The 14571-nt window shown below is 36.3% G+C and overlaps 1 protein-coding gene across 6 annotated transcripts in view; it reads right to left on the minus strand.

Annotated features, from left to right (window-relative positions):
• ARHGAP24 (Rho GTPase activating protein 24) overlaps positions 1–14571 on the minus strand; it is a 514735-nt gene that overhangs the window by 47781 nt on the left and 452383 nt on the right. For all 6 annotated transcript variants that reach the window (XM_023198115.2, XM_023198116.2, XM_023198114.2 and 3 more), the window contains one exon: positions 10443–10650. In XM_023198115.2, the coding sequence (XP_023053883.1) occupies positions 10443–10650 (208 nt within the window). The remainder of the gene's footprint in view (positions 1–10442; positions 10651–14571) is intronic.

Raw genomic sequence — 14571 nt, forward strand, 5'->3', positions numbered from 1 at the left:
CCCTTTCTCACAAAATTCACTGCCCAAGGAGTATGTGGGAATATGTCATAACTGTAGGAACAATGAGTCATGCCCATATGAAAGTCTCAAACTTGAACTTCAGAACTGGAAAAAAGAGCATACAATATAATTAAAGAAGAGCAGAAAGTCCATGGCTTAATAAAGGCTCATCCATGCACTCACAACTACTCTAAATTCCCACAGAATATGAATTTCAAATGACTTTTTCTCACACCATCTTTTCTTTTTTTCCCTCACACAGGACAAAGTGTTTTCTTCTCATTCAAAGGTGAAACATTATCTTCCAAATCCCAAATAGATCCATAGCTTTCAAAGCATAGCAGATGTATGAATACACGGTCTCTAGCTGAGGACAGATATGTGCAAAACATTGAAAACAAAAGGGCCAGAATTAAAGAAATCAACACACTGATACGATGAATTATTATATGGTCCTTAAGATCACACATTATATAGTCCTTAAGATCACACACAGTGAAAACTACTTAATGACAAGCAAAAATGTCCATGATTTAATGTGAAGGAGAAAAGACAAGATGTAAAAGCTGTATGATTCCAATACCTTTTATACATAGCTGAATTTTGGCACATCTAAATCTCTGCTTATCTATTTATTTATCTGCTATGTAGAGCAAGAGCTCTATGGAGCGTTGAATTGTAAAATATTTGTATTTCCTTCTTGTATTCTTCCATATTCTAAATTGTACATAAAATGTTATAATCAAAATATAACTTTAAGAATATTCAGATTAAACTTAATAACTTTATGGTATTAAATTAAATAATGTTCAAATTAAACTTAATAACTTTATGATTTTTAAAATGTTATTTTTAAAGTTCACTTTAAAAATTAAATTTCAGCGCTTGCCATTAGAGATACAGTGTCAGTGACTAGAGATTATCTTTGCAGAATACCTGTGGGAACTTCTTTCTAGGTTTTTAATAAATATATTTTAACAAATAAAGACAAAACCTGAATCCTATTGACTCTTTGGTGAGAAATTAGCATTATTAGAATAAACAGGGAAAATATTCATTCATTCTTACTCTTTAAAATGTTTCACAAGGAAACATTTCTGTATTTACAACTTAATGTCTATTCAAAACATTATGCACAGTCTGTATTTTTATCATTTTGAGGCTATGGACCCCAGACAAATCCATAGCTTCAAAACCACAGGCATATTTAAGAAGACAGATGCTCTTCAGAAGAGAGCAGATAGGTACAAAACATCGAAAACAACAGGGGAAGGATTAAAGAACCTGGGTGAGACAAACTTGAACTAAAGAGGGTTCCCTGGCAGTTTGTCTCCACATCTCAATGACTAAAGCTGAGCTAGGACTTGACCATGTGAAATATCAAAGAGCCAATTAACTTCATAAAGCCACATAGGGGCAGAACATTCTGCTTGGACAAGTTTCTGAAAATAACCTCACCATCCTCTGGGAAATTATGGATTTTCTTTCCCTTCCCCATGTAGCTCACAATTACATTTTGCCACAAATATGTTACTCTCTTCTTATTACCTCACCATTCATGGATCTGGGAACTCCTTCTTCTAATCACCAGAATCCAGGAATTTGCATATCTGCCACTGGAGACAAAGGGATTCAAGCTGGACAGTTTATCAAAAGGATATTTCAGTTGCCAGAGTGACCTTTTTAACATGTAAATAAAATTATTTCATTTACTTGCTAAAAATATTTTAACAGATTTCCATTTCACTTAGAATAAGAACTAAATTTCTTATTATAGGCCAGGTGTGGTGGTTCACACCTGTAATCCCAACACTTTGGGAAGCTGAGGCGGGTGGATCACCTGAGGTCAGGAGTTCGAGACCAGCCTAGCCAACATGGAGAATCCCTGTCTCTACTAAAAAAAAAAAAAATACAAAAATTAGCCAGGTGTGGTGGCATGCACCTGTAATCTCAGTCATTTGGGAGGCTGAGGCAGGAGAATCGCTTGAACCCAGGAGACAGAGGTTGCAGTGAGCTGAGATTGTGCCACTGCACTCCATTCTGGGTAATAGAGGGAGACTCTGTCAAAAAAATAAAAACAAAAATTTAAAAAAAATTTTAAAAAAAGAAAAGAAAAAGAAATTATTATAATCTGCCAGGCCATACAGAATCAACCTCCGTGGACACTATTCATCATCACTCACTGCATTCCTGTCATAGTGACCTCCTTTCTTTTATATTTAATTTTTAAAAAAAATTTTTAGAGACAGGGTCTTGCTCTGCCATCCAGGCTGAAGTGCCAGCAGTATGATCATAACTCATTGCAGCCTCAAACTTCTGGGCTCAAGTGATCCTCCTGCCTCAGCCTCCTAAGTTGCTAGAATTACTGGTGTAATTCTAATTTTTTAGACAGCTAATTTTTTAATTTGATTTTTTTTTTTTTTTTTTTTTTTTTTTGTAGAGACAGTCTCACTTTATTGTCCAGTCAGGTCTGGAACTCCTAGCCTTAAGGGATCCTCCCACTTCGGCCTCCCAAAGTGCTGGTATTACAGGCATAAGCCACTACATCTGGCCCACCAATGGCCTTCTTTATGTTCTTCAAACAAGCTAAGCTGTTCCTGTTTCTAGGATTTTGCACTTACTTTTCCTCTACCTGCAACATGCCTGTTATACCTCCACCATAGGGTAGGTAAACAGGCCTCTTGTCATTCAAGTCCCAGCTCAAATGTTACGTCCTCAGGAAGGAGACGGCGTATCTCCACCACTTTACTCACTAGCATATTAGCATGTCACCCTCATTACTTTTCAAAATTATTTATATATTTGCTGTTTATTGTTTATCTGCCTATGACTCGTAATGCAAACCCCAGAAGAGAATGCACCTTGTCTCTTTCATCTAGAACAGTGTCTAAGACATAGTTAACATTCCTAAATTATTTGTTGAATGAATGAATAAGGTAGATTGTTCACAAAGGTGACTGTTGATAATTTCTCTCATCCTTATATATCCATAACCATTACTTCTATCAAGAAGTAGAGTCAGCTTTCTCTCCTTTTTAAGCTGATTTGGTCTCGTGATTTGCCATTGACGAAGCGTATGCAGTGGATATGACATCGCATCAGTTCTGGGCCTACCCCTTAAAGGTCTTGTAGCTTCCACCCTTACTATCTTTCAGTCCTGAGCCACGGTGTAGAGTTTCAACTATCAGCTATAGGGAGGAGCCCTGAAGGATACAAGACTGAGAAGAGAAAGCAAGAGACTCAAACAGTCATTGGCTATTCTACCCAACCCAACTTAGGCACCTGTTTTGTCAGGAAATCTCTCTAGGATACGGTAGCTGCCCTAAATTGCAGCATCCAGTACCAAGTGGAACAGAGACAGAGCCTTTCTGCCGAGCATTGCCCACGTGCAGAATCTGAAAAAGTTGTTTTAAACTAAAAACATTTGGATTGGTTTGGTATGAAGCAATAGATACCTCAAACAGTCATTGGTACTAGAAATTGGGTGCTGCTGCAACAAAAATCTAAAATATGGTTTGGGTATTGGTATTGGAACCAGGCAGAGTCTGCACAGCCAGTGAGGAAACTATTACTAAGAGCTTGGCGAACAGTGAAAATAATTGCTATTAGAGGCCAGAGAAAGGTAAATGCTTATTAAACAGTGCTGGAAAAATTAACAAGGCTATCGACTGCAGAAACTTGGAACATAGAGAACATTCCTGGTGAACTTGTGGCCCTGGCTAAGGAGGTTTTCAAGCCAAATGCTGAATGTATTAATTGGCTTATTTTATTTGTGCATATGTTAAGGTAGTGCAAGAGCAACGTGACCTAAAAAAGAAACGGTTTCATTTTGTAGAATTTTGAGAAACTCCGTCAGCCCTAAGACAGTATCTCTAACTGGTCAAAGAGTCTCAATGTAGGAAATGGTCATATGAAATCAAGGGTGCTGACAGGAAAACATAGCTTAAAGGAAAAAGTCAAATGATGGGTGTGAGTATAACACTCCTGTTAAGACTTCTGAAAGACCCAGCACCTCATAGAGTCTTTTGGCAGTAGAAATCTTTTTTAACGATTTCTTCAGTCTGTTTATACATTGGTGTGTTTTATGCAAAAATACATACATTTTATAAAGGGATAAGTAGGGTCACATTTTATAAACTTTGTACGATATTTTATTGTCAGCCAATAGTTATCAAGAACTTGATTTGGAGATAACTGCTTACAGGGCACATCTGTTCTTACAGGTATCCTAAAACATAGAAAATATTCCTCAATTCCCCTACATTACCAAAAATCTGCTATAAGAACCAAATTATAAATGCCCATGGAAAAACAATTTTAATAAATATGTTTTGCAATAATGTCAATGTAATATAATTAGCCATATATAAATATTAAAAGAAGGCACTGAAACTCATTATTGTCTCATGAAGTTCTTTGTAGAGGATGTTGCTTATCCCATTGCACAATATTCTATTATGAGGATCCTACTGACATATTTCTTGCTAAGTTTGGCACTAAAAATGAACATTTCTCCTACATAAGTCATTGTTTATATGCTGTGGGTGGGACTGACCTATATAACTATTGATCTGATTTCCTTTTTAAAGTATAGAATAAGAGATGCGGCTCCTCAGCAAAAAGTGTATTTGCAGTCTGGAAATTTGTTCTGTGATCCTTGTTCTGAATTCATTTCTGTACCTCCACCTATATTTTTTCTCTCAGAGTAAATTTATGAATCCTTATAAACTACTTGTAATACTCTTTGTAAAAGACAGGGCTTTAATCAATTAATTGATCCTGTTTTATTTTTCCATTTATCATTATGTAATTAAAATTGTCCTAAAATGTTAAAACTGTATAATATTTTCTTATATGAATGCACCATTATTTGATAACCACACTCACAGGGAGATAATAAATTGGTGTTCAGTTTTTATTGTTACACTATTTGTAATAAACAACTTTGCACTTACGTTTGCTCTACATATCTGATCTTTTTCTGGGATTGGAATTGCCTGCATGAATGCTCCTGAAATATATTATCAAGTTGCTTTACAAAGACTACAACAGTTTGCGTACTCACTATGTGTCTATCCATGTACTAATTCTACACTTTCACAGAGAAATAACACTTAGTATGTACTATGGTCTGAATGCTTGTGTTCCCCCAAATTCATATGCTGATACTTGATCACCACTGTGATTATAGTAGGAGGTGGAGCCTTTGGGGGGCGATCAAGGCTCTGCCTTCATGAATAGGATTAATGCTCTTAAAAAGATGTCCCAGACCTTGGCAAAAAATGTATGGCCAAGTCTTCAAAAGCAATTGCAACAAAAAAAAAAATTGACAAATGAGACCTAATTAAACTAGAGAACTTCTACACAGCAAAAGAAACTATCAAGGGAGTAAACAGACAACCTACAGAAAGTGATAAAATATTCACAAACTGTGCATCTGTCAAAGGTCTAATATCCAGAATCTATAAGGAACTTAAACAAATCAACAAGCAAAATCAACAAAAACAAAACAAAACAAAACAAAAAAACCAAAAACCAAAAAACAAACAAACCATTAAAAAAGGGGGCAAAGGACATGAACAGATATTTCTTAAAAGAAGACATACAAGATGCCAACTAACATATGAAAAAATGCTCATCATCACCAATCAGAGAAATGTAAATCAAAACCACAAAGAAATATCATCTCACAGTAATCAGCTTTTGTTAAAAAGCCAAAAGAAACAAAACAAAACAAAAACAAAAACAAAAACAAAAACAGATGGTGAGGCCAAGGAGAAAAGGGAACACTTAATCAATTAATGGGAATGTAAATCAGTTCAGCCACTGTGGAGAGCAATTTGGAGATTTCTCAAGGAAGTGATAGCTGAACTTACTGTTCAACTCAGCAGTCCCACTAGTAGGTATATATCCAAAGGAAAATAAATTATTCTACCAAAAAGACACATTCACCTATGTATTCATTTCAGTGCTATTCACAATAGTAAAGACATGAAATCAACCCAAGTGCCCATCAATGGTGGACTGGATAAAGCAAAAGTGGTACATATATACCATGGAATACTATGCAACCATCAAAAAGAATGAAATAATGTCCTCTGCTGCAACATAGATGCAGCTGGAAACCATTATCCTAAGTGAACTAATGAAGAAACAGAAAACCAAATAAGCCATGTTCTCACTTATAAGTGGGAACTAAACATTGGGTAAACATGGACATAAAAATGGGAACAACAGATACTGGGGAATACAAGAGAGGAGTGGGAGAGAGGGTGCTAAGGGTTGAAATAAACTACCTATTGGCGTACTATGCTCACTACTTGGGTTACGGATTCATTCAGGTTCCAAACCTCAGCATCATACAGTATACCTTTGTAACAAACCTACATGCAATTCTAAAATAAAAATTGAAAAAAGTAAAACAGAAGACATATATTTATAATAATAAAAATAAAATAAAATAAATAAACAAATAAAAATAAAACCTTAAAAATGAAGGAATATGATATGGTTTGGCTGTGTCCCAGATCTCATCTTGAATTGTAATTCCCACAACTCCCACGTGTCATGGGAGGACCCTGGTGGGAGGTGATTGAATCATGGGGCAGGTCTTTCCCAAGCTGTTCTCATGATAGTGAATGAGACTCACAAGATCTGATGGTTTTAAAATCAAGAGGTTTCCTTGCATAAGCTCCCTCTTTTTGCCTGCCAACATCCACATAAGATGCGACTTGATCCTCCTTGCCTTCTGCCACGATGGTGAGGCCTCCCCAGCTACGTGGAACTGTAAGTTATTAATTAAACCTTTATCCTATATAAATTACCCACTCTCAGGTATGTCTTTGTCAGCAGCATGAAAACAGACTAATACGGAATAGTAAATTATTTTTTACTTTATAAAGGAAAAGGACAAATTATACGTTTATTTTAAATATTAAGGTCTCTGGTAATTTTAAAAATGTTTCTTTTCTGCTATAATTTTTTGTTGTTTTTTTTTTTGTTTTTTGAGATGGAGTCTCGCCCTGTTGCCCAGGCTAGAGTGCAGTGGCCTGATCTTGGCTCACTGCAACCTTTGCCTCTCGGGTTCAAGAGATTCTCCTGCCTCAGCTTCCTGAGAAGCTGGGATTACAGGCGCCTGCCATCACCCCTGACTAATTTTTGTATTTTTAGTAGAGACAGGGTTTCACCATGTTGGCCAGGCTGGTTTCGAACTCCTGACCTCGTGATCCTCCTACCTCGGCCTCCCAAACTCCTGACCTCGTGATCCTCCCACCTCAGCCTCCCCAAATGCTGGGATTACAGGCACGAGCCACCATGCCCAGCCCTTTTCATATGTAATGCTATTTTGTTTGTTATTTACACTCGTTGCACTATTTATTCTAAATACAAAGCAGACTTTGAGACATATAGAAACCTAGGCCTTGAGACCAGCCTGGCCAATATGGTGAAACCCCATCTCAACAAAAAAAAATACAAAAAATGTATTTTTTTTTTTTACAGGCATGGTGGCACATGCCTGTAATCCTAGCTACTCGGGAGGCTGAGGCAGGAGAATGGCTTGAACCAGTGAGGTGGAGGTTGCAGTGAGCTGAGATCATGCTATTGCACTCCAGTGTGTAGTGATAGAGCAAGACTCTGTTTCAAAAAAAGAAAAAGGTCAGGCACGGTGGCTCGGTGGCTCACGCCTGTAATCCCAGCACTTTGGGAGGCTGAGTCGGGTGGATCACCTGAGCTCGGCAGTTCGAGACCAGCCTCACCAACATGGAGAAACCCCGTCTCTACTAAAAATACAAAATTAGCCAGGCATGTTGGCACATGCCTGTAATCCCAGCTACTCAGGAGGCTGAGGCAGGAGGATTGCTTGAATCCAGGAGGTAGAGGTTGTGGTGAGCTGAGATCGTGCCACTGCACTCCTGCCTGGGCAATAAGAGCAAAACTCCATCTCAAAAAAAAAAAGAAGAAGAAGAAAAAAAGAAAACTAAGCCATCTTTAATGATGATATTCATGTCATCATTCATAAAGTTCATCTTTATAAAGGCTTTCTTTTGCATTCTGATTTCATGATTTTCATAATTATAACTAAACTGTGCTTTGTTATTACCCATGGTCACAAGTTGGGTTTATATCTACAACTCATTGAATTTGTGTTTAGACATTTTTTTAAAAAGAGGCCTCAGACAAAGACTTCATGACTAAAACACCAGAGCAACGGCAACAAAACCCAAATTTGACAAATAGGGTCTAATTAAACTAAAGAGCTTCTGCACAGCAAAAGAAACTATCATCAGAGTGAACAGGCAACCTACAGAATGGGGGGGGGATTTTTTGCAATCTATCCATCTGACAAAGGGCTAATATCCAGAATCTACAAGGAACTTAAACAAATTTACAAGAAAAAAACAAACAATCCCATCAAAAACTGGGTGAAGGAAATGAACAGACACTTCTCAAAAGAAGACATTTATGTGGCCAACAAACATATGAAAAAAAGCTCATCATCACTGGTCATTAAAGAAATGCAAATCAAAACCACAAGGAGATACCATCTCATGCTAGTTAGAAGGACGATCATTAAAAAGTCAGGAAACAACAGGTGCTGGAGAGGATGCAGAGAAATAGGAACACTTTTACACTGTTGGTGGGTATGTAAATTAGCTCAACCATTGTGGAAGACCATGTGATGATTCTTCAAGGATCTAGAACCAGAAATACTATTTGACCCAGCAATCCCATTACTGGGCATATATACCTAAAGCATTATAAATCATTCTCCTATAAAGACATGCACACGTATGTTTATTGTGGCACTATTCACAATAACAAAGACTTGAAACCAACCCAAATGTCCATCAATGATAACTGGACTAAGAAAATGTGGCACATGTACACCATGGAATACTATGCAGCCATAAAAAAGGATGAGTCCATGTCCTTTGCAGCGACATGGATGAAGCTGGAAACCGTCATTCTCAGCAAACTAACACAGGAACAGAAAACCAAACACCGCATGTTCTCACTCATAAGTGGGAGTTGTGCAATGAGAACACATGGACACAGGGAGGGGAACATCACACACCCGGGGGCCTGTTGGGGGGTGCAGGGGCAAGGGGAGGGATAACATTAGGAGAAATGCCCAATATAGATGACAGGTTGATGGGTGCAGCAAACCACCACGGCACGTGTATACCTATGTAACAAACCTGCATGTTCTGCACGTGTATCCCAGAACTTAAAGTATAATAAAATTTAAAAAAGAGGCCCCAGAGAGAGCTGCCCTGTACTTTCCACCATCTGAGGGCACAGTGAAAAGGTACCATCTATGAACTGATATCAAGTCCTCATCAGACACGGATTTGCCAGTGCCTTGACTGTGAATTTTCAGAATCCAGAATTTTCAGAAATAAATTTTGTTTATAAACCACTCCATTTATGATATTTTGTTATGACGGCCTGAATGGACTAAGACAGTAGGCTATTTTTAATTTTCAAGTGTCAGGATTACTCTTATTCAAAAATTCCAATGCTGAGAATTTATCCTAAGTAATCCAAAAATAGAAAGCATTTATGCAAATGTATATCCACTACAATATTTATAATAATGAAAATGTCATAATGTAAATGTCCAACAATATTGAAATAGTTGTGAATAATGTATCTGTAGAGTGAAATATTAGATATTTAAAAAGAGACTTGCAGAAGTTGTTAATGATAAAATGTTTAGTTAAAATATATTGGAATAAATGGGTATTTTTCAACTATTAATATGGAAACATTTCTGGTATATAATGTTGATAATATTAAGATGAAATTTTACTTTTTCTACTAAGCTTTTAAAAAGTAAAAAGAAGAAGATAATTCACAAAATATTAGCCATGATTAACTCTTAATTTGTGAAGTTAGGTATGCTTTAAATTTTCTTTTCTGGGGCTGCCATTATTCTTTTATTTTCACCATGCTGTACTTCTCCTTGTTTCCCTGTAAAACTATTCTAGATTAAAGTAGAGTTAGATATTTAAAAATATAATGCTTTTGTTATTATTGAAATACTTATTTTAAATTACATTGCAAATATTTCAATCTCTACTCAGAATACTTTTATTGTTCCTTAATGGAAAGAATTTAAAAAAATTAAATGAGAAGAATCCTATTTTATAAGTTCACTTTTTCCAGTGCAAAAGTTTAATACAATTTTACTTTAGTACCAAAGAAAAAGAACTAAAAAGAATGTTTTAAGATGGAAAGTATGGAAGAGAAAGATATCTAAGGTGCCAAATTTTTGACTTTGTAACTTATAATAGAAACAATGCAAACTCCTGCAGGCAAATAATCTATGTTGCAAATTGTTGACACATCAATCAAGGTTATGCCTCCTCAGCTCACTGCATCCTGTCAGTTCAGTCTGAATTTCTCAGTGAAGACGGTTAGTAAAATTGTGACTCTACCTGTCAAATGATGGCTTCTCCCCACAGTCAAAGGCATCTTGGAGCTCCTTAACAAGATTAGCCTGGCCTGGCAGTCGAAAGAGACCCTCTTCTTTCAGCCCCCTTTGTCGGATGAAGTCCACGCACTGCTCCACCAACATCGGAGCCAGACGGTTTCCGTATCTCTTCTCATAACGAACAGTATCCTCCAGTTTCTGTCCAAAGATGCCTAAAAAAGTAAAGGATCACAGTGAACTTGAAAAATTTATCTCTTCCCACTTTGTTGTTGTTGTTGTTGTTGTTTTAATTCAATATAACAGAAAAACAAAGATTGGAATGCTAGCAAGCACTTAACATTCAGCATTTCACATTATTATACAATCAAATTCATTATATACAATTCCTCAAATGGTATGAATTTACCTTATGCTGCCCCTTTCTTGTATTCTCTGTTTAGCCCAAAACCAAAATAGAAATACAGAGTTTGAGATATCCATTTTGAAATAAGAAAAACTGTAATAAATGTAACTTGAGTTTGGGGTTTTCATTTTTTTTTTTTTCCTTTTAGGAAAGAAATGGTATTCAATAGCTTAAAAGCAGAAATATGCTGCAGAAAACAGTCAAATTCTACCTTTATTACAGTTTTATATTTATGTCCAATTTGCACTTAAATCCTATTTCTTTTTTCCCCTTTTGTTTTTACTCAAGTTGTGATGCCATGACTGTAATCAAGGTGATAAAATCAGGAAAAGAAACCCTGAATTTTCTCCCATACAAAATATTTCAGACACTGTTTGCATGTCTTAAACTATTAACTTATTTGAAAGTGAAAAATTGAAATTTACAAAGCAGAGCATACTAAAAGTGGAGACGTGGGGTCATAGTGACTTGCCCTAACAGGTAGAGTATTTTATCAAGTACATTGTTTAGAATTGGCAGTACATGGTGGCAGTAAAAAGCAGGCCAAGTTTTAGTTAGATTTATTAATGATTCTACAATACCTCCAAACCATACATTCCTTGGTGTATACACCTGGGCCAAAAACAGCCACTATTTCATCCTCAGTACTTCACTAATTAAGAGATGATATTTTTGAAATATATTAATATTAGGTAGTAGCTTGGTAAAAATTATCAACCTATGAGAAAGAGGGGGGGAAACAGCCATAGCAAATGTGACTCCAATGTTCCCAGATGGAATGAATGTCATGAAATTATTGTAATGGTCTAAGGAGTTTCATAAAAGGGGAAGAAAAGTAAGTGGTGCATGTTGAAATTAGGTAAGACTTCAGAATGTGTGGGGAATTATTTAACAGCCATTAAGTTAAGGATTTGACCATACCAACAGATGCTTTGCCCCCCCGACCTGTAACATAATGTCTTTATGGATTCAGTAGTGCAAAATCGTCACATTTCAAGCAATAAAGAATTGTTACCAAAGAAAATATTCTTAGCTTAGGTAGAAACAATAACAGGAAACACAACTATTCTACAACTGGTATAAAATTTAGCACTAATGAAATACATATATTCCATTTAGGAAATAATGTTGAGTAACCTAATGTCAATATTCAAATGTATAAAGCAGAATTAGAAATAGTGTTTTCTAAGGGCAGTAAAGATTAGAGCAGACAACAGGTCTAGTTAGCTTGGTTTGTAGACTTTAGAACAAATAGTTCCTTGATAATCGTGTATCAAACATTATTTACCAACTCCAACAGACACTCACACCCCCTTCTCCCTTGACATTTCCATTGTAGAAGCTGGAAAATTAAATACTTCTTCCATTTCCCTTGCAGAGGGGTGGTCACGTGGCATAGTCCTGGTCAATAAGTCTTCTTGTAGTCTTTAAGAAGACTCGCTCTTCTTGATGAAAAGGAAAAGCATCTGTAATTGTCAATCACTCCTTTTGCCTGTCTTCAACTTGGGCATGATACTGGCTCTTGTTATAATCATCTTTTGTCCATTAGGTAACATCACAAGGGAAAGGCTAAAAGATTAACAGACATGCTGAGGCTGAATTTATGGAACTACTGATCCAACACTGGCCGCACCTTTGTCCAGATAGCTTTTAATGTGAGAAAAACAAGCTGATGTGTGTTTAAGCCAGTTTTTTATTCCTTTAGCAAAACAAAATTCTAATGCATTCAATGGTAATAACAATTTTTGGAGATATTCTAGTGTTTTAATAATAAGGTTTACAAATTGGCTATGTTGGAGAATATAGACCCTTTCTGTGGAGAGCTTTGAAAACAAACGTTATGCTTATTTGCCTCTAACGTTTGAACTATATCCTGCCGAAATTAAGTAAATAGCTTTTTAGAAGACTTACAGATCATTTAAGAAAATAATATGTTGACATTTGGAAATAAATTTTATGTATGTGTGATTTTTTTTTTTACTTTGGAGTTTTGCTTTGGATTGATAAATATATTACCTAAGAGTTCTCTCCAAATCCAACAGAAAATCTACTAAAGATGTTGCAATTCAATGACTCTGTGTGCTACAAACATGAACAAAATTTCCAAAATTTGGGTTTATACAGTAATGAAAAACAGTCAAACATTCTTTTCTCAAAGCTTTCAGGAATTTTTTTTCTTTTCCCAACAACTCAAGGAAGCAATAAAGAAAGGGATGTTTTGCTTTAAACGTGTATTTGGTTTCCTTTTTACTTTCTTGTACATGCAGGTTTGCCTTTATAATAAAATAAGAATTTAAAACTATAGCAAGAAACTTAAATTCATTAAGTATTTATTATACTCTGAGTCCCTCACAATATTCTCTCATCTTTATAAGAAACACGTAAGGTAACTATCATTCTCCCTTTTTTACACGGAAAATTGGGGCTCAGAGAGATGAAACAATTTGTCTAAGGTTAGTTACAGAGCACCAAGTGGCAGAATGGAAGTCCACATTCAGATTTATTTAGCTTTAAAATCTTTGCTCATTCCTGAATATCAGTCCTTTTCCTATCTATCTAATCACAATCGTGAGTCCTCATTTTCTAGTAATTAAAAATATTAGTACATTCTACAACCGAGTAAAACCATGTACCTTTTTTGTGCTTTTAAAAAGTGATAATAGCTAAGCTGTCCTTACATATGCCAGGCACGTTACAAGCAGTTTACCTGCATTTCTCTCATTTAAAATTCATAACACCTTGTGAGGCAGGCACCACCATTCCTTGCATTTTAAGGAGGAGGAGCCTGAAGCACAGAAAGGTCAAGTAACTTGCCAAATGTCACACAGCAGTAAATGGTGGAGCTAAGGCTTGTTTGAGGCAGTGGGATATCAGAGCCACTCAGTGTCTATTACACAATACCGTGTAGTATGCACAATGGCTGAAAACAGCAACGGAGGAAGACAGCTGCCATTTATTAGCTTTCTGACCTCAATTCCTCCCATCACATTAGGATCAATGATTTGTGCTGAGAAAATGTAAACTGGGAGTTGGGGGAGGTCAGAAATAAAAGAGAAGGAAAATACTCTGGAGCTTCAATGAGCATGCTGTCCCCCAAAGCAATGTCCTGTTTATAAAGCTGGTGCCTTTAATATAGCAGTATAATACGTAAAAAAGTTTTAAAGCATGTAGACAACGTGTATATATGGTTTAAAATCCCTGTTGGAAAATGCGTTTTCTGCTGTAGAACTGGTCTTGCAAAGAATAAGTAAAGAATTTTAATAGACGTATACTCCCCATTCTGTAGCACTGGAAATAGAGTGTGCCAAATATTTCTGGCTTAAAATGGTAGATGTGGATTGCCCTTCTGCATAAGAATGCTCCTTGGGAGGAAAGCTATTGATGGGAAAAAAATCATTAAAAAAAAAAAAACAGATTTATTTAAAAATTTCCTTGAGGGAGCAGTGAAACTTCAAATTTTAAAATTAACACAAAAGCACAAAAGTCATGTGCTACCCCCAGCTAACAGCATGAAGAAAGGACACAGAGACTAGTAGATTATTAACAACACTCCCTGGGATGTGGGTCACACGAACAGTTCCAGCTACGTCCACTTAAACTCCCAGCAAGTTTTCACACACTCTGACAAAACCGTCCCCAGTATTTGTGGGCAGCGATGAATATCATGCCTACCTCTCCTCCATGTGAAAGTACATTGGTGTGTCATCAAACATCACCCAGGATGTGACTT

Source organism: Piliocolobus tephrosceles, chromosome 3, assembly GCF_002776525.5.
Source record: "Piliocolobus tephrosceles isolate RC106 chromosome 3, ASM277652v3, whole genome shotgun sequence".
NCBI classification, from domain to species: domain Eukaryota; kingdom Metazoa; phylum Chordata; class Mammalia; order Primates; family Cercopithecidae; genus Piliocolobus; species Piliocolobus tephrosceles.